General features: G+C 42.0%; 4 protein-coding genes across 5 annotated transcripts; 3 read left to right on the top strand and 1 right to left on the bottom strand.

Moving 5' to 3' along the window:
* The first annotated feature begins 490 nt into the window (after positions 1–490).
* ccdc85b (coiled-coil domain containing 85B) lies at positions 491–3,335 on the top strand. The gene has a single exon (XM_076046567.1). It carries the CDS (start codon positions 1,507–1,509, stop codon positions 2,107–2,109), a length of 603 nt encoding a protein of 200 aa, XP_075902682.1. The 5' UTR covers positions 491–1,506; the 3' UTR covers positions 2,110–3,335.
* An 846-nt stretch (positions 3,336–4,181) lies between these two features.
* Positions 4,182–7,801, bottom strand: fosl1a (FOS like 1, AP-1 transcription factor subunit a). 2 transcript variants are annotated; one of them, XM_076046565.1, is made up of 5 exons: positions 7,622–7,801; positions 7,368–7,498; positions 6,778–7,038; positions 5,598–5,705; positions 4,182–5,474 (listed from the first exon to the last, which is right to left on the bottom strand). In XM_076046565.1, exons 2-5 carry the CDS (start codon positions 7,488–7,490, stop codon positions 4,914–4,916), a joined length of 1,053 nt encoding a protein of 350 aa, XP_075902680.1. In that variant the 5' UTR covers positions 7,491–7,498; positions 7,622–7,801; the 3' UTR covers positions 4,182–4,913. The 2 variants fall into 2 exon arrangements, with proteins under 2 accessions (XP_075902680.1, XP_075902679.1); XM_076046564.1 differs by having other exon boundaries at positions 7,368–7,495; positions 7,622–7,800.
* Positions 7,802–10,473: 2,672 nt separating this feature from the next.
* Positions 10,474–14,673, top strand: yif1a (Yip1 interacting factor homolog A (S. cerevisiae)). Its single transcript, XM_076046566.1, has 9 exons — positions 10,474–10,593; positions 11,020–11,071; positions 11,679–11,923; positions 12,319–12,423; positions 13,152–13,230; positions 13,308–13,365; positions 13,457–13,612; positions 13,719–13,812; positions 13,974–14,673. Exons 2-9 carry the CDS (start codon positions 11,041–11,043, stop codon positions 14,130–14,132), a joined length of 927 nt encoding a protein of 308 aa, XP_075902681.1. The 5' UTR covers positions 10,474–10,593; positions 11,020–11,040; the 3' UTR covers positions 14,133–14,673.
* A 366-nt stretch (positions 14,674–15,039) lies between these two features.
* On the top strand, positions 15,040–19,256 carry LOC142901940 (uncharacterized). The gene is made up of 5 exons (XM_076046678.1): positions 15,040–15,584; positions 16,719–17,356; positions 17,467–17,588; positions 17,988–18,043; positions 18,451–19,256. The coding sequence occupies exons 2-5, from the start codon at positions 16,751–16,753 to the stop codon at positions 18,792–18,794; spliced, it is 1,128 nt and encodes a 375-aa protein (XP_075902793.1). The 5' UTR covers positions 15,040–15,584; positions 16,719–16,750; the 3' UTR covers positions 18,795–19,256.
* Positions 19,257–19,635: the final 379 nt, after the last annotated feature.

Genomic DNA, 19,635 nt, shown 5'->3' with positions numbered 1-19,635 from the left:
ACTATATACAGTGCATATTTCATTGAAGAGCCATTTTGGTGTATTTCTATTAAATACGTGAGAGTAGTACAATTGCTTCTGTATTGTATAAATTTATATTCCGAAAACCTGTAGTGCAAGTGAATTAACAAAGACATCGGGTGGTTATTCCTTTATTATCAGTGCGTATGCGTGTTGTTCCAGTTGAAATAGGGTTTAACAATGGCCTAGTGGGGGCGCACGAGTACCTAGTTTAAGGAGCACATGGTGTTGCTCTCCAACTTCACATCTGGTTGTTTTTATAACGATGACAGGATTGTAAGGGAGAGTCCAAATGATTGTTGAGATTACCGAGATGCCATTTGGCAAGTTCTGACCACAAGTCCGTTTACTGAGAGCCTTTCTAAACCTCAGAGGAAACCACAAACATTTAGATTACTACCGAACTGTCCTGAAATCACAAGCGCACAAGAAGCGAGACTTCCGGAAATGGCTTCAAATTAAGCTTCTCATACTGAGGAAATCGGCTTTTGCTTTGACGCATCTATGACTCATATATTACATTAAAACTCACATCAGTGAAAATTTTTACTTAGAATCGTAGTCATATGAGTAAATCATGACTCAAAATGAATTATTTGGTAATCTTTTAAACGACATAGTTTTACTCTGAAGGTTTTCCACGTGATCACCATTAACAACTGCGTTAGCTTGACGTCCAGGTCGCTGGTTAACGGAGTCGCAGCCGTGAAAGTGGCGCAGGCGGACATTGTTGTGGTAACAGTCCATCCTCAGAGGATGTGCACAGATGATGCACTTATTTCGAGCGGATGGAGGACAAGATTAGGCGGTGATACGGCTTCCCCCCCTCCTGCCCACATGTCCGCGATTTGAATCGTCTGTGGAAAAGCTGCTGCTGCTGCGTCGTACGGAGTCCTCTTTTCAGTCATCCATGGAAGTGAGTCCATTCAGCCGAGGCGAGCGGAACACAGACCGATGAGACGATGGCAGCGGCGTAAGCGGGGGGGAAAAAATCACAACATCTGCAGGGTGTGTGCACCCGAGACTGCTGGATTAAGCCCTTGGACATCATTCGGGCCTTTTGTACGGAGAAACCCATGGGGCGGCTGTTGGCTTGCAAATATTGCGAGAGGAGGTAAAACAAGGCCTTGGGAGAGCACAGGCGTCTTGTGAGAGAATGACATATTGGCGTAAAGGGTTGTAAGTGGTGCGTTTTTTTTACACTCGACCATATTCAGGCATCCATCACGAAGGACAATCAGTTTATTTCGCACGGAAAGCAGCGACTGCTTCTCCCTTCCAAGAAGCCATCTAAATCAAAGAAAGCACATGTTTCCGTCATCAAGAACTGTTGTGACATGACATCTGGATCAGGCTGGATGCAGATGAAGACAAGTATGTGATGTCTTGTCGTGTTGAGCACTGAAAAAAAAACTGTCTTGCCACGTCTCCACGCCTCTATAGATTCTCAGGTACTTTAAGGTGCAACCGTTCATTGAATACAACATGGGCAGTGAGGGTGAGATAATAAACAGAGAACTGTCAAAGATTTCTGACGAGGATTTACTGGCGTGCTCCAAAGAGGAGCTGGTGAGCCGATTGCGTAAAGAGGAATCAGAGAAAATCGCAGCCCTCATCCAGCGTGGCCGGCTGATCAAGGAGGTAAACAAACAGCTGCAGGGACACCTTCTGGAAATCAGGGAGCTAAAAGTCATCAATCAGCGCTTGCAGGAGGAGAACGTGGAGCTGCGGGACCTGTGCTGCTTCCTGGACGACGACCGGCTCAAAGTCAAGAAGCTGGCCAGGGAATGGCAGCTCTTTGGCCATCACGCCGCCAAAGTGATGCGGGAGGACCTGGGCGGATACTTGAAGAAGCTCGCCGACCTGGAGCGCATGCAGGACGGCCTGGTGAAGGAAAACCTGGACCTGAAGGAGCTTTGCTTGGTCCTGGAGGATGAGTGCGTCAGCAGGAGCGACTCCAGTCCCGGCGGCTCCACTGAGCTCAACCTCCCCTGCATGGTGGCCAGGGACTTGGGGGATGGGAGCTCCAGCACGGGCAGCGTGGGGAGCCCGGACCAGCTCCACCTGGTGTGCTCGCCTGATGACTGATGGTCAGCAGCAAAGGGGGGCAGGGGCTTTGAACAAGAAACCTGTAGAGTGAAAAGGCTGATCCTATGGACTGTGGGGAGAGAGCAATTCTATCTAGTACAAATTAAATTGGTGCAAAGCATTAAAACGGGCCTTTTGAATGCTGCCCAGACTTGGTGTGCCGCTTGGTTTTGACTTGATTTTTTTTTTTCACTTGTTCAGGACTTGACAAAGACTTTTAATTGATGTTTGACGGGTGTTTATGTAACTAAATGTTGGTGGGTTTGTTTTTTTAACAACTTCTGTTTTTGTTGGGGGGTTGGGTGGGTGGGGAGTCCGTCTTTTTTATCAGTGGTCTGTTGATTAAAAAAAAAAATGGGACCAAAAAAGTGGGTCACATATATAAATTTATCTCATGCACTGGACTAGACGACACTGGTAGAAGCCTTTTTTCCTATTGCACTGGACAGCGTTACCATGGATCTTTGAATCGCGGATCTAAAGATTCCTTTTAATCCAGTTATGAGCCATATTTAGTCCACTGAATTCCAACAGCACTGAAATAAACGAGTTGTGATAGACGAAGAAAGAATTTGATACCTGCTTTTTGCCAGATACCAGATATTGTGTAATTCTTGGTGCGCTCTCTTCCTCAGGACAGTGGTGGAGTGCCATATGTGCATGATGATTGTCACAATGTGTACAGGCCTGTTAACTTGTCGGATGTGTTTACCCTTCAGGTTAACTGTGGGTCGGAGGGTTCTGTGTTAGAACCTGGCCAGCACACTTAAAGAAGGCTTTTTTCTTGGACCTCACTAAGAGCTGAACTGAATAAATTTGTGTCTCTTTTTTAAAGCCGAAACTCTTTGTATCGAACTGAAAGGTCTACAAGTTTGAATGATTTCTATTCTGTTCACGCCAAACCCTTTTAGAGTCACTTATAACACATTTTGTGTTATTACTATTACATTATTGTTGTGGATGTTTAATTAGCATATCACAGAATTTGTTTGGTCAGCTTCTTCTGTAACTCATGCTTTGTATTTAACATGTAACATTAGATATGATCTTAACTTTGACCTTTCCTTGGTTTACCTGTACTGACTAGCATTACTAACTGATTTTCGGTTTAAATCATAGATGATGTACATGCATTAGAGAAGATTTATTTTGTTGTTAGCTGTTTATTGATGGGCTATGCTCGTAGTGCAATTAAGAGCTTTAAATACAGTGGGTTTGACACTCGGTGCTGGACTGACTTTTATTTTTTTCTGTTCCGCTTTGCAGAAACAATTGCTCACACAGTCACATGATATTGGATTGAGGGAGTAATATCTGCCCTCGTTGACCTCGGCCGATTGATGTTCCCTTCATGTCATACAGACTTAACTGATATCCATCAATTTTATTTTTGGATCGCTGTTCCCACAGTCAGGGAAGCTTAAGAGGGAAGCAGCGCTTTTATCCACTTAGTTATGCACAGACATGGCTTGAAAGCCCCATATTCACAGATTTCTTTCTCTCCTGAGCGCCGCAGCACTCAGATTGACTCTCTTTCCATCACAATTTTCACACTCTGGAACCATTTTAGCAGCCGTCCAACTTCATCTGATGTCTATATGTATTAGCTTGACATTCATCACATCTTGACGTTGTCAGCAGAGTTTTGTGTCACAGTAGAGAGAAAGTCGTTGATATTAGAGGGCCTCAGTATTTTTGAGCCCCTCAGCTATTTGGTACAAGACTTTTTAAAAATGGGCATTTCAACAGTTAAATGACATTCTAAACATTTAAAAAATAAAATATGTAATTTTAAGTGTCAGTGTAAATCGGCATTTAGTTTCAAGTTAAAACATAAGACAAGAAAGTATTTTTAAAACTTTCACTTAATTGATGGTTCTGTTATCAGCTTCACCAGTGAATATCATTTTGTACTTCCTTGAGCTTTTAAGTGTCTCATTTTTCACTGTAAAAAAAAAAATCTTTCTTGACTTGAAATGATCAGTCATTTTTTGACTAATCTATGGTTTTTATAAAGAGCAGTCTGACTCTATAAACACTTACTCCTTTACCTTCCAAGCAACAACAATACATTGAAGTTATGAAACACTCTTCTTTATTTTCTGTAAAGTAGTACAGCATTGACAAAAATATATCAGCCAGGCACTGCCCATGAAAATATTCTATCAGAAAAACATTACCAAAAATATATATATTACACTCTCATAAATAAATACAAAATGAGATAATGTATGTGAACATCTACGGCCCAGCCCTAGTGGTCAATTATCTGCATAGTAAAAATTAGGCTTCTGAAGAGATTAATATAAAAATAAGGCTCATTTATTTATTAGCTCTTTTCCCTTAGTGAGGATGTTTATAAAGTGTTTCATTACATGGTGTAAAAATGTAACAAATCATTTAACACATTATATTGAGTTAATTCTATATATCACTATTATATTATTTAACATCATAGAATAGTATAGTAAACTTTTCATTTTCTTCAAAGAATAAATTCTGCATGCAATGCTTTCAAAATGTAATTCTACAAGTTACCCTTTTAAATGACTAGTAGGCTGACTTGATATTAAAATTAAAGAGTGTAACATTCTCATCTTAATAAGGCAATTAATGTGCACGTCTGTGCACAGGATCAAATTTACCAAATGCACCAGTTGCGAAAGAAAGTGCACCGTGAAATTGTTTTCGCAATCATGGGGTTAATTTCCGGAATGTTTCCCCAAGTACCGCTTACAAACACACAGAGTTCAATCAGATCGAACGTCAGTGTTTTTCACCAAGATGCCAGGACCGACCATCGATCACAGAGTAAGGATTGTTGGGGAGTGCAGGGAGTGATCTGATTGGTCGCCGCTGCTGCTACTGCGACGATGAGCTATGCCGCAGGGCTCCGGGTTCCGGGACTGCAGGACTCTTCCCTGGTGGGATGCAGCTTGGGATGAGATGGAGGCACTAGTGTCCAGTGGGGCAGACGGATAGGTGAAGACCATGCCAGCTGTGAAGGGTGTGGGCGAAGGAGTGGATATGAGAACTGGGGTGTGAAGCGACTCTGACTCAACAGCGACAGCAGCAGCGGAGGACGACGACGCAAACTTGTTGGGGATGGTTATCTTCGGCTTTGGCTTTTCAATCTTCATCTGCAGCTTGGTTGAGGGCCTGGGTGAATTGGTGTCTTCCGGCTCCAGTTTGATACCTCCCAAAGTGGACACTGGCGGCTGTTCGTCGGACTCGGAGTCGGAGTCGTCTCTTTTGCAAATGGGGCGGTGAGCCTCCAGGACGAGCTCCAGCTTGTCCTTCTCCTTTTGGAGCTCATCTATTTCCTTCTGCAGACGTGACTTCTCGTCCTCCAGCATGTCAGTCTCCTACACAGACGAGACAGAGCAGACATGTAAACGCTCTCGACATAATGACAGGCTCCTTTCCGTGGCCTATTCCCTGTGTACTTTCAGTGTGAATCGTGTGACATTTCTGTAATGCTCACTCACATTTTGCAGCGTCTCTGTCAGCTCCCGACGGCGGTTCCGACATTTTGCTGCTGCCAGTTTGTTCCTCTCCCTCCTGATTCTGCGTCTCTCATATTCCTCGCGGGACAACTGTACAAAAAAGAAAAAGAGAGGAAAAGCTTAACATTATGCTTTGAAAAAAAAAGTCAAATACCTAATAATCATCTTCCAGTACTAATAAACTAAAGCTGGATGCTGAGGTATGGAATAGTTTCATCGTGTTAAATGCGGTCAGATATGCGAGTCAGTGAGGCAGCCTGACACGAGAAGAAACACCACCACCGTGTGTGTGCACTGAGTCATGACAGACATGGCGGCTGAATAATTTTGAAACATCCAAGCTTCTGTCTCTTTGTAACACTCCGCCTCTGACTTCATCCGCAGTCTCCCCTGAATGTGTGTTGCCTGCCACTCCAAACACTTCCCGCCCTTTCATGCCCATGTGGATGAGTCACGCTCAGACCCCAAGCTGTGACTCAGGTGTGAGTCACAGCTCATGACTTGCCTCTGAGTCACATGACACTCCACTTCCTGTACAGCTACGCTCCAAGAAAAAAAAGGAAAAAACTGGGACAGGAATATGTGCTAATCAGAGTGGCTGACGATACACATTACTGAAAAGCAGTGACAAAAATTATGACATTTCTCAATGGCGTACAACTGTGTCGAAACGAGCTTCCTATACTCCCGTGCCCTCTCATTCTTAACTTGCTTTGCTAACAGAAAAAAAGCAGAAATTGAGATATACAGACAACATGTAACAGGAGATCATTACACTGAGTCAACACTGAGTCAAAGTAAACATAAAAGAACACAAACAAGGTTAATTTTCTCCACCTCATTTTAGATAATCTATGAACTGACCACAGATTATATAACTCATTGAATAAATAACCAAAGCTTTTGTCAGCCCTTCCCTGAATTATATGGTTTGTAGGTCGAAGGTCACAGAAGTGTGTCATAGGGCACTACAGGATGTTGCATACTGTACAAGCACTCATCATTGTGCTATTGCCCACACCTTGAAATCTGAAGTCACTCTGAGGGGAAACATAGATCCTTGAGGAGCTTGTTTATAAGCCTGAGCTCTTTTAAAGATAAATACACTAAAGATATTGTCTTTTTATATCAACTGAGAGATTATAGGAACCATCGTCCTTACATGCTCATCATTGCGTCGCCTTGTTGAAGAAGCAGCAGTGGTGGCCGATGCCCTGATGACCCCTGGTCTCAGAAAGTGGGAGTGGGAGTGAGTCGGGCCCAGCGGCCGAGCCCCTACCACAGTTGGGTATGGGGGCACCGGGGACCTGGAAGGGCCTGGTGGGTGCATCAGGGAGGGCTGGACCAGCCACTGGAGGTCCTGGTTGGTAGTGATAGCGTTGAGACTGGGTACAAACTGACTGGTGCTGGCCATTGTATACTTCTGGGGAGGAAGAAAAATGTGGATTAGTTTCATGATTGATGAATGAGTAAAGAGTGTTTTCTATGTTGAATCAAGAACTATTGTTAAGGAAGCTGGGCTTCTGGATTGACATATTGATAGTATTTCAAGCTGACACACAAACAGAACCATAATTCCTGTTGGAAGTCAAATAATGATGCTGGGGGAGCTGTCGATGGTTTGTCAGGTTTGTCATTTTCACATTTGGCCTAAAATTCTCAACGTCCTACTTCCCTGCTGGCTATCTTTTATCTCTCCCTCACTATCTGTCTGTGATAAGGTGTTCTCGGGTTAAATGAAAGCAAACCTACCTGTTCCTGGTTTGTGGTGGTGGAAGCGGCGGTGCTGCCCAGCGACACGGGGATGGACCCGGACCCGCTGTCAGTGTACGGCGGGTTTCCTCCTCGCTCGTGACTCGCAAAGTTTCGGTACATCCTCGCTGCTTGAAAAGAGAAAAAGAGTATGAATTGTTTCCAGATGAAACTTATAAAGCTGCCGGGTTTCCACAAAATCACTCCCAGCGCGATTCTCGCGTAATCAATTTCAAACTTTGGGGTAAGCCCACCTTATTGCGGTAAAGCGGTAGAGTCCACACGGGTGTGTTTTTGAGGGGGGGGCTTGGAGAGAACTGCCGCCTCGCTTTCGGTCAGAACGCCCAGGAAGTTCCGAAAAAGTCTTTTAGTGCATCGACAGCTGCTTAGTCACACGTCCAGCAGCCAAAGTCTGGCAGGGACCGTGCGGTTGTAAACTCTTAAAGCGGCTCCGACGGTCCACCACGCCCCTCCGAACTTACGGGAAATAGTGCTGTCTGGAATCGCTCGCCAAGGAGACACGTGTGGTGACGTCATTGGCCATATAAGGTGAGAGTTTCCTCCTGAGAGTAACAGGGATTCCTCAAACAGAAAAAAGGGACGTTTCGCATGCGGGTTTTTTCTTCTTCGACGTCTTCTTCTTCTTCTTCTTCTTCTTCTCCTCCGCTATGATGCAGTGGTTAAACTACAAGTAGAGTTTCCGACTGCGGTGGAAGCGCGCTGTTCTAAGAAATCGCCCGGCTGAACTGTAAAGTTACGGTTGAATATCCACTAGATGGTTGCAATTGTAACTGTTACACAGGATAAAGAGTAGGCCTATGTCTACATAGTAAGATTGATTATTTTAATCAACCAGCAGAATCGCTTAGCAAAGGATAGACGTATAACTGACTGGTCTGTATAGTCTGAGACAAAGTAAAGTGAGTTTTATATTGCGGAACACCGTGGCGTGTGTATGTCATGTTTTAAAATATTGGAAAAACACAACCCGTTTATTACATCATGTGAACTATGTTGTTGTACCTGTTTCAGCGCACGCATGTGTCTTATGTCTAAAAAAAAAAATAATACATGGATATGCTTAGACGGACTACGATCATGCATATGTTTTATGTATTATTTATTCATTTATTTATTTATTTTTAAAAGACTTAATTAAAAACCAATCCAAACTATATTAACCTTAATTATAATCACTACCTCATATGTACTCTTTAAATTCGGAAATATTTGAGAGAGATGATACATTTTTACATTTTGTACAGGAGGATTGAAAAGTAGTTTTAAGTGTAAACATTATTCAGGCTTATACTTCATAAAATGGATCACAATTAATGGGATATATTCTGTATGTTTCACAAAACAATGTGAGATTGCACTTAATTTCAAACTGATTGTTGTAAAATGCTGGCAAAACTACACGTATGTGTGAGGTTTTGGCAGTCACTCACTTTCACTGACAAAACAGCATCAGTGTCCACATGCCTGTGGAGATGAGTCAGTCGAGTACAACAAAGCTCCTCAATTATTTCACCATCTGTCTCATTGACTGTTTTTTCACGTTCAAGCACATTATAGCACGGAGCACAGATGAAAAAAAGCCTGTTGTACTTTGAGCACGCTTACTGTGTCAAAACAGCTGCTGATCTTGCAGTCCCTCAGGACAGAGTTCCCGGCAGAGGCTGATTTATCCAAGTTGTCGCCTGCCTGACCTGGGTGTCACATTACTGCTTCTTATTACTGATTGGCATTGTGCTTTATTTTAAGGAGTCACTTTGGATAATTGCACAGGCAGTTGCTGCCGTACACCAAACGTGAAAAGAATTGGACGCGTTGAAGGTCCTCATATTTATTTTTTTATTTTTTTTTAATCAAAAAAAATAAACTTGTGCGCACTTGAGCCTCTTATTGACTTATGATTGAGGACAGAGACAAAGAGAAACCCTCCAGGAGCATGACATTTAACAAGGCCTACACCCATACCTGTAGCTCAGCTGCCAAGCTGCCACGCTGACTGTTGCATATCAGATGTCAGCAAGATAATACTCGTGCGCAGACCTTTTTTTTTTGTTTAGTTGGTTTTTTTTTTCCACGATTGATGGTGTAATGAAGAGAACGGTACAAGCACAAGGTGAGAGTCGGATGAGTCAGGTTGTAGGAATGCAACGATGACACACACTATGCCTAATTATGACATGTTAGAACATGTTGGACACCATTCTCACAGATTCAGAGGAGATCCATAAGAGTTCTTCTTCAGAATGTTAATTATTTATTCAATTGATTCATTTTTGGCCGGCGATGAACTGGCAACTTGTCCAGGGTGTCACCCTGCCTTCGGCCTATACGACAGCTGGGATTGGCTCCAAAAACCCCTGAGTGCAGGACCAAACGGGTATTGGAAATGGATGGACGAATGATTCATTTTCTCTTGCTTTATGTTTTTAGTGTTTTCTTACATTATTATTATTATTATTATTATTATTATTATTATTATATTATTATTATTATTATTATTATATCGTAATAAAAATAATTCTGTTCAGTTTGCTTTCTGTTTTGGATTGAGTTTTCCCTCCAAAACTTTGACTTCTAGGGGGTTTCTAAGGAGAGCGGAACTTTGGATTCCATTCCATTCCATTCCTTTTGACTCACCCACCAAAAATCTCCGCATCTATCCACATAGGATATACACACCCACCAATCCCGCACATATTTCACAAAGCAAATGAGAGCATCATCTGGCTGCACGTGTTTGCATTCAGTTCCATGGAGCGGTTGCAATTTAACATCATCAAGAATATTACAGATTCCACGAGGGAGATTTTGTCAAGATTTTTAGATCAAATATTCATTCATTCATTCATTCATTGCTTTTTGACTCAAATATTAGTCAAACTACTACCCCGATCCAGCTTGGTTTATATAGATTTATCTGTCCTTAAAAGTGCTTCATCAACAAGTAAAAATGTTGTTTTGTTTTTGTTTTTGAACTTGGATACGATATTTAGTTGGCTAAATTTGAGACACACACACACACATACACACACGATAATGAAATGTCGCAAAGGTGTCGTAAGTGAGAGCAGAACTGTGTTCCGTGCTTCGCGGCTGTGCAAGGTTTTGTGCCACGCAGGCACACAGCAGTCAGCCAACCGCTGCTGATGGGCGGGATCACACGGCAGTCTTCTAGCCACGTAGCTAGCAAACAACGTTAGCCTTGAAGGTAAGTGCACACTTATTGTTTTGTTTTGCTTTAAAACATTTTTTTAAAGAGCAATGCCATCTGAGTGGCTATCATTGCATTTGAAATGCCAATCTTAAAACACAGTTGCCACAAGTGTGACCCTGAAGAGTTTGAGGTTATGATCAGAAGTTATTGGTGAAGCTAGTGCTAGTGAGCTAGTGAGTGGCAGCAGTACCAACTCATCAACCGCATCATTTTAGACGCAGTTAGGTTAGCAGCACAGCTAGCCTCTCTTAGCAACACTGCCCTCTTCTTTCCACGTATGTTTCATTTTCCTGGCGCTAGTTGTGGGACAAGTTAGCGGTGTTTAAACGGCAGAGCTCCTTAGCTTGCTGACCAGCTTGTTCCGTGTTGCGTCAACAAGGCTTTCACTGAAAATTTACGTGTTGCTGGTTTTATTTCAAGCTAGCGTGAGTGGACGTCACGATGGACTTGTCACATCCCGGCTATCGTGCAAGTAAGTGAACATTTTCAATTATGGTTTATCCTATTAAAATAATTCCTTCTTATTTAGAACTTTGGTGTGTGGGTTGAGCATACACATGACAGTACATTGCCCATAGTATTACGACTGGTATAGTGTTCCAAAAAACTCATTTCTTTTATGCACCTAAATGAATTAATACAGGAATATTATTTAATATGCACGAGATAGATAGTGTTGGAGACTTCCTGCACATCTTGTGCACTACAGCAACTACCTTGGTGTTGGCCTTCACAAAACAGGAACAAGTAGATGAACTGCAGAGTATTGTGCATATGATTGTTCTTACATATAGTGACATACAAAAAAAAAATCCTGCAAGAATGACCAACAAAAGTGTATGCATGAAGGAGTTTATGTGGACTGATCCTCATTAATTCACACTTTAGAGATTGACCTAAAGTTTAGAGTTGTTAGGCGACAGCATTTTCCACACAAAGTAGAGTTAGTGTACCAGTTAAATTCTTGAAGTATTACTCAGCATATCACCCAAGCCATCAGTGTTTACTTTTAGCATGTATGTATGCATGCATGCATGCATGTATATTCATGCCAAATTCCTTGTTTTTTTTCCCCCCAGCCAAACCAAGAGCTCGTGCAGCTCCCCCCGCGACGGATTCTGTCCTCTTCGAAGACACCAGCTCTGCACCACCAGCAATGAACAGTCAAGGATACTACACCCCGGGGTACAACATGGGGGCACCCTCGAACGACTTGCAAGGAGGCCCCGGGATGAGCAACCTGTTTGCTGACCCAATGGCGAATGCGGCGATGATGTATGGCTCCTCAATAGCCAACCAAGGAAAGGATATGGTGAACAAAGAGGTGAGGAAATACCGGACATTTGTTCCGTCCCCATGGGTTTTTGCAAATAATGCACTGCTAATCTAACCGTTGCTTAGCAGGTTTGTGTCAGGTGTTAATCCAGAAATTTATCTTGAGATGTGTATTTCACAATACCTTTGTGGGATTGTATTTAATTCTTTTTAAATGCAGGCGTTCACATGCATAGTGTTTTTACGGTTAAAATTGGTCAACATAATTCCTTGTTTATTTTGCGAAAATTGCATGAATTAAAGGGAAGCGTCTGGACGTTTAGAAGAAACATTGCTCCGCTTGATTGACAACGTTGAAATTGTGTGTACACAAATTGACTTGCATAACTGACAGTCATTCCCAATCTCTTGAGTTCATGTTTTGCACTTCTTTTCGCCTCCCAGATCAGCAGATACATGTCCGTGAACAAGCTGAAATATTTCTTTGCCGTTGACACAAAATACGTCTTGAAGAAACTCATGATCCTCATGTTCCCCTACACACACCAGGTACTGTAACAATCACTAACATTTATGCAATCAGACATTGTCCCACATGAACAGACAGGACAACTGAGAACATGTAATAGTGTAGTGTAGTGTATGTTTCCAACCGCTCATCACGCAGATAATTGCTCATTTTTATCTGAATGATAACTTTATTTATAAAACAATATAATTTAGTGATTGCCACTGCCTGTTTCAGCTAAGTAACCCTTCACACACAGACATGAATTAGATTTTAAATGATGTCACCACTCCAGACATTCTGTGCCCTGATTACACAGACACTACAGTCCACACTCTGCTTACAAGACCAGGGCCAATGAGTTTTTACTATCTAGGCCTCAGCACTGTGTCCTGTAGGATTTACACCATTGCAGTTCGGTGATAGTTGCTGTACCTTAAGCTGGGGTTGTTTTTAAATATAGAACAACTTAATTCTTATTGCCTCCATGGCAGGTACTGTCTGTGAAGTCAAACTTTGATATGGTCCTGTACACTAGTCAAAAGATCATAAAGTCTGTCGTTCACTTGAACAATTACCCTTTTACCACATTCAGATTAGCGTTAGCATTTTGGTCATCATAAAGATACTTTTTTTTTGTGGCAGTTGCTCTGCGCTTTGTAATGAATGTGTCCAGTGTAGTAACAGCACCGCAAACCTCAAAATGAAACGCATTTGAACTGTGCAAGATGGTTGACTTGATGCCACGTCTGTCTGATCTTCTCGCTAGGACTGGGAAGTCCGTTACCATCGGGACACTCCGCTGCCCCCGAGGCAGGATGTGAACGCACCTGACCTTTACATACCCAGTAAGTTTTCTGTGAGCACCAGATGACCAAGAGCAGAGTCCTTTGTACAAACTTTGTTTTCCTGTTTTTTTTTTTAGCAATGGCTTTCATTACCTACATTCTACTTGCTGGTATGGCCCTGGGCATCCAGAAGAGGTGAGTTTGTTCTTCTTCAGGTGTTTTTATGACTCGCTGCCGACGTGTTTGTTTGAAATTAAAGGCGTGTGTGGTGTATGTGTCTCTAAAGGTTCAGTCCTGAGGTTCTGGGACTGTGTGCCAGCACTGCGCTTGTGTGGGTCATCATCGAGGTCTTGGTGATGTTGTTGAGTTTGTATCTGCTGACTGTGCACAGCGACCTCACAACCCTTGACCTCGTTGCCTACAGTGGATACAAATACGTTGGGTAAGTGTCACTTTATTGTCAGTGTGTGTTACACATGTATCTGCAGTTGTGATCAGACATGAGAAAAAATGGTAATACATCTGTTTGTTATCTGCCTCTTCACCAGGATGATCTTCACATTGATGTGTGGCTTACTGTTTGGCAGTGATGGTTATTATGTGGGCCTAGCCTGGGCCTCTTGTGCTCTTATGTTCTTTATTGTAAGTGGCTTTTATTCTCATCTACTTCTTTCTTAATCAACTTGTCTGCTCTGCAGTTGTAAAAAAAAAAAAAAAAATCGTACTCATTGCCTGCCTTTTAACTGGGCTTTTGTCCCTTTTCAAGGAGAAAAAAAAATAACTGCACATTGCTTTCTCTGCAGGTTCGATCCCTGAAGATGAAGATACTTACATCTCTGTCCTCGGACTCGATGGGAACCGGATCAAGTGCCAAACCGCAACTCCGCCTTTATATCACTTTGGCCACTGCACTCTTTCAGCCAATCATTATTTACTGGCTAACTGCTCATCTGATCAGGTGACCAACAGGCATTTCATAACACAGGTTCCAAGTGTATTGTACCCCCCTAAAAATGTGGTTTGTGATTTTGTACACCTGCCTTTTGTAAGCTGTTTTCACTCAAAACAATCCTGCAGACAGTGTCAGATTGCAGTGTGTGTGTTGAGATTGTCTCATGGACATGCTTGTAACCACAATTTAACCACAGATTTGCAGAAAAATGCCTGAATGGAAGATTCTTCTTGTGCATCAACCATGAGAATATGTATAATTTAAGGAATGATGAGGAATTCTTATTTTTGGATGCCCAACTTTAAGAAAGACATTTTCCAACAGGAAGTTTTTCATTGTGATCATTTTTTTTTCCTATAAAATGTTCTTAAACATCAAGAACACAGAGACATTACAAATATGATACGAGTGCCGTATGGTAATGTCGTTGAATAGTTTCTCATTTAATTCCTCTGTTATTTATCTGCGTTTGACAAAGCATGACATTTGGATTTTTTTTGTAGAAAAAATATATTCTGCTTTTGTGCATTAAATTTTAACAGTGTCCACAATTCTTTGCTTTACTTATTATTTACAGTTATGTTTCTTTTTTCCAGCATTAAGTATGATCGGCAAGATTTTACTTGAACAAGAGGTTGTTGCATAAATATTTGAACCCTTTGGTTCTATTTGCAGGGAATGACATTTTTGAAAGTTATTGTCATTGGTCACTGAGGTTGAAATATTTCAAAATCAAATGTTTCAAAATGCATGGCTGGTAATTACGAAAGAGCATTAATATATTCACTTTAAGGTGCAAAATGTCTTGGAAAGAATTCTAAATAAAAGTTTAGAATTTCATCTTCTTAGAATTCTAAGAAAAAAGTCATAGGCAAATGCATTTTTTTTCCCACGAGTCCTTTATTTTAGTTGTTCACTAGACGGTCTTGTGCGGTAAAACACAGCAAGCATATCAATCCAAAATGTATGATTTCTATTCATAACATTCATAACATATACGTTTTATGAAAAGCTAGCAGTGAAACTGCTTGGATGTCAGCCAAGATAAATGTGGTAATTCTTGTAGGCGAATATACCAAAAACATATTACCAGTTAAGTCTTATGTCAGGACAAGTGAAGAGCAAAACTCCTGTTTAATCACCCCGATTCCAGTGCACATGTAGCTTTATCATTAGGCCACTGGTATCTAATTGTTTGTTGTTTTATTTATTTATTTTTTTGCCGTCGGTCTTGGGAGAGAGCGCGGCGACTGCTGGTGCGCGCCCGAGCGTGTGCACACTGCAAAGCGTCCTTTTGGTTTCCATGGCAGCGGCGGACGGCAACAGAGCCTCGGAGCGAGAGGTGTTCGAGTCCGATCGCCAACATTGGCACCTTTAACTTCTGAAAAGACGCGTTTGGAGAGAAAAAAAAAACATTGGACGGACCTTGCAGTGTCCACGCCGTCCGCGGTTCGAAGCTTCGGTGAGTATCTACCAACCTGAGCCTGATGTTTTAGGGTGGTATTTGCCTCTTGACTAAGGTTTACCTGCGAGCGAGGGGGGAAAGGCGGCTTTCTGGACAAAAATGAAACTTTATATCGCTCCGCCATTTACTGGTGTGGTGTTGCTTAAGCCATGCGGCATCACAAACGGACGGTCTGTTTTGATAGTAAGTTTTGATTGGTTACAATGAAAGAGACGAACCGCGGTCGTGTCGCTGGCCAATGGAAGAGGGCACATGTTGTAGTGTTGCGCTGCCAGCTGCAAATGGGTGAGAGCCGCCGCAGCTCTGCTGGTCACGCTTTGTGCGGATGAAAACAGGACACGGCTGTAGGCTGCACCGGGTGGACTTTGGATTGATGCTCCACCGGCCGGAATGAAGGACTAATCTTTAACTAAATTAAGCTGTTTTGACTTTTTCCATAAGTAGGTTACTACTTATGGAAAGACTTAAAGAGATTTTAATTCCATCGAATCGGTTTAAATATATTTTCTGTTATTGTGTCTGGTGTGTTTGTACCACCTTCATTTCAATTAAGGACGCTTTGATGTTTTAAATACTATTTCTTACAAATTAACAGATGTGGCAAAAGTACTCACATTCTACTTGAGTAAAAGTATGGATTCTTGTGGGGGAAAAATCGGGCAAAAGTACTAATTCAACTCCTTTACTAAGGTAAAAGTAAGAAAGTACATGTTCTGAAATGTACTTAAGTAAAAAGTTTTTTCAATTAATGTACAATGCATTTATTGATAAGCAGAGGCACACACTGGAATAAACTCCCTCTAAAATATGACCCACATCTATATTTAACACAACAGCATAGTTTAAATGGCTCCACTTAAACCAACAACAACTGTAAGAATAAGTGAATTACTTTTAACAGAACTTGTATCTTTTAAACTCTTTTTAACACAAAAGTAACAAGCATGTTTTTCCAATGAAAAGGGGTAGAAAGTACAAACGTTTTTGGACATGTGTAGGGAGTAAAAGTAAAAAGTTGTTGGAAAAAGAAATTCCCAAGTCCACATACCTGATAAATACTTACATACAGCGACTTACCACCTCTCTTATTTACCTACCTCATCATTCCCATACTTTGATATCTCCCTGCAGCTGCATGATCCTTTAGGTTTCCCATCTTGGAGATGGAGAGTAGCCCTCACACACTGCCACCCTCCTCGCTGTGTCCCAGCACCTACGGGGGGTCACTCCCGTTCTCCTCTTCGCCCCAGCAAAGCGGCTCCAATGGTCATCTTTTGCTCCCGCTGTCGCCCACCTCTCTCCCACCGTCCCCTGTGTCACTGTCCCCGGCCACGGCAGAGTCCGTCCACTCCTCTTCCCCGCTCTCACACTGCGCCACGTCGCAGTGCTTTGATGGACAGAACATACAGGCTCTCAACTTGCCCGACCAGGATGACCTGACCTGCCTCAGCTGGCTGCACCAGAGGAGCGACCTACTGCCACTGCAACCCATAGTCAAGATCAACCCACTGCCCCAGCTGGAACTCTCTCTGGAGCCCACCCGACCTGAACGCACCATCTCATCCAAGCCCCCGTACTCTTTTAGCAGTCTGATATTCATGGCCATCGAAGACTCGCCCAACAAAAGGCTTCCGGTCAAGGACATCTACGAATGGATCGAGAACAACTTCCCTTACTACAGGTCAGCAACTGGAGGATGGAGGAATTCTGTCAGGCACAACCTGTCGCTGAGCAAGAGCTTCCGACGCATTCAGAGGGACAAGAATCAGGTGGGTGATGTGTGCAATCAGCCACAATCAAAAACAGGGTACTGTTCTGCTAACTAAAAAAAATCTATAGCTTGAAACTTAAATGTTTGCATGTTATTGTCTTGTTTCAGTCAGTGGGAAAGGGATCCCTGTGGTGCGTGTGTCCAGAATATCGGCCGGCGCTCCTGGAGGTGCTGAGGAAGACCCACAGTTATCACAGCACCAACATTAATCTGATAAATAATCCCGCTTTGTAAGTAAAAGACACACTGCACAAACAATGAGCAAATGATTTTGATTCATTTTTATATACCTTTTGACATAAACAATGGCATCATGCAATCCTTGTTTAAAAAAGTGTTTCAGTCAGGACTTGATATACATTGACAATATCAATTTCTTTTAGTTGGACTTCACATATAATGTAGAGAATTGGCACTTTATTTAAAAAACAAAAGTGTGCTGAATATTTGTTTTATCTGTGGTCTGAAGGAGGACATCAATTTTTATAAAATTGAGGGGGAAATGTGCTATTGTTTAAATAGAATTCAAATTGATTGTCCACAAGAATAGTAATAATTTTCCAATAGCAGCCGGTGCTCTGCAGAATGATCTAAAACTTAATGAGTCTGTCTTGCTATCCTGTGTGCAGGTTGGAAGAAGCTGAATTTGGGTTGCCTGCGATGTGCGACTCCTTTGAAATCACAGGTTGGTGACTCTGCAGACTTCTTTAGTCCAGCAACATTTTGTTCTTTCAAAATTTATTTTAAACTTGAATATTTTTTATGATTGTCTTAACTCTGCAGTTTGACACTTTTATGAGGTGCAGCTTTTCTTCTGCTCGGCAGCTTTCTCAACATTTCACATTGTTCCTGTGTTTGTGTTCGTATGTCATGGCAACAGCCTTCTTTTAAAGAGACAGGCCAGCAAATACCTAGGCTTGGTCCCTTTGACATCCCCTCATTTTGTTTCTTTGCCTAGACGCTACACTGACCCACACATCCGCTGAGGAAGTTGCTGCTCAGTCAGCCCGTTCGAAAATAGGCGATCAATATTTTCAATGCATTCTTTGCTTAGCAAAATGTGACACAACCTGCTTTTTTTTTCTCATGCAGATCCCCTGTGCCACACCTTCTTCCTTTCCTCACCTTCACCCCAAACCTTGACGATGGATAACCCAACATTGTGTGAAAACCCACCGTGCCCTTTGACCCCGGATCACGAAGAGCTCGTCACCATGGAGTCGGTTGAATACCAACAGGAGGTCACCGAGGAGATGGAAAAGGACCCGTTGTCTGACAGCGGGTACATAGAGTTACACTACTATGAGTCTCATCAGTACTTGGTTCTGCCTGGGGACACAGAACTGGACCTGGAGACTGTGGAGATTTTGCAGCTCGATGCTGAAGTTCAAGAGGCTGCTGGTTCCCTGCTGGACCTGGCTGGTGGTGGATATTAGTGTTAAATGTTGATACTCAGAACTGAAGTACCACCATGACCTCAGAGTGAGCAAATATCAGTGATCGAACAAACTAACAATATCAAATGTATATTTGTCTGAAATCATAAATGGTAAGGGGTGAGTGAAGTGAAATGTTGACTCTGACCTTTGGTTTGTGCATTGTTTGTAGTTAGACTTTAACAAAATTAGGAACAGCATTTTATGCTTGTTTGGCTAATGGAACTCATAAAATGCTTAAATCTTTTTCCACCATGAATTTACAACCTGGACAAAGGCTTGAGAGCATAACGCTGACTGAATTGTGTTTAGAAACAATCAAGTATTAAAAGTATTGTGCCCTTCAGTAGGCTTCAATACACATTGATGTTGAGGGTGAAAATGCAGTTTCTGGTTCAAGTAAAAGCTTCCTAAAGCTGACTGCCGAAAGCTACTGTCGTCTCCATTACAATTCTGTTACAATATCCACGGCTGACCAACCACAATAATAATTGTCTGTTGTGCAAATGCTTTTTCCCTAAAAGGTCCGGTACAATACTGCACACTGCAGTAGTTTTTAATATATTAATATTAAAAACTTTAATAATATTAAATTTATAATAACGTTTGGTTGTAGACCAGATTTTAAAAAGCACTATTAATATATGCTCTTCCAATTTCAAGTCTTGTATGTTGATTATCATTATCTTTATTTTTCTTTGAATTTGTTTGATGTACATGATATCTTGAATTTCTAAGCTGTCTCTGGACTTGAGAACTTTGACAGGAGATTTAAGTTTATCAAATGTAATCATGTTAACTGAGAAAAGTTGGAAACAGGGATATTTCTGACTTGAAATGT

The sequence above is a fragment of the Nelusetta ayraudi genome, unplaced genomic scaffold (genome assembly GCF_046127955.1).
Source record: "Nelusetta ayraudi isolate G7.1 ecotype Tasmania unplaced genomic scaffold, CSIRO-AGI_Nayr_v1 ptg000090l, whole genome shotgun sequence".
NCBI classification, from domain to species: domain Eukaryota; kingdom Metazoa; phylum Chordata; class Actinopteri; order Tetraodontiformes; family Monacanthidae; genus Nelusetta; species Nelusetta ayraudi.
The sequence above is the reverse complement of the archived record's forward strand: the minus strand, read 5'-3'. Positions and strand labels throughout refer to the sequence as shown.

Bases quoted from the DNA above. Each gene is read 5' to 3' on its own strand.
- ccdc85b (XM_076046567.1), top strand. From the start codon at position 1,507: ATGGGCAGTGAGGGTGAGATAATAAACAGAGAACTGTCAAAGATTTCT.
- fosl1a (XM_076046565.1), bottom strand. From the start codon at position 7,490: ATGTACCGAAACTTTGCGAGTCACGAGCGAGGAGGAAACCCGCCGTAC. The intron at 7,039-7,367 runs GTAGGTTTGCTT...CTTCCTCCCCAG, and splicing joins CCACCACAAACCAGGAACAG to AAGTATACAATGGCCAGCAC. The intron at 5,475-5,597 runs GTGAGTGAGCAT...TCGTCTGTGTAG, and splicing joins TGACAGAGACGCTGCAAAAT to GAGACTGACATGCTGGAGGA.
- yif1a (XM_076046566.1), top strand. From the start codon at position 11,041: ATGGACTTGTCACATCCCGGCTATCGTGCAA. The intron at 13,231-13,307 runs GTAAGTTTTCTG...TTTTTTTTTTAG, and splicing joins ACCTGACCTTTACATACCCA to CAATGGCTTTCATTACCTAC. The intron at 13,613-13,718 runs GTAAGTGTCACT...CCTCTTCACCAG, and splicing joins AGTGGATACAAATACGTTGG to GATGATCTTCACATTGATGT.
- LOC142901940 (XM_076046678.1), top strand. From the start codon at position 16,751: ATGGAGAGTAGCCCTCACACACTGCCACCCTCCTCGCTGTGTCCCAGC. The intron at 17,589-17,987 runs GTAAGTAAAAGA...TCCTGTGTGCAG, and splicing joins CTGATAAATAATCCCGCTTT to GTTGGAAGAAGCTGAATTTG. The intron at 18,044-18,450 runs GTTGGTGACTCT...TTTCTCATGCAG, and splicing joins CGACTCCTTTGAAATCACAG to ATCCCCTGTGCCACACCTTC.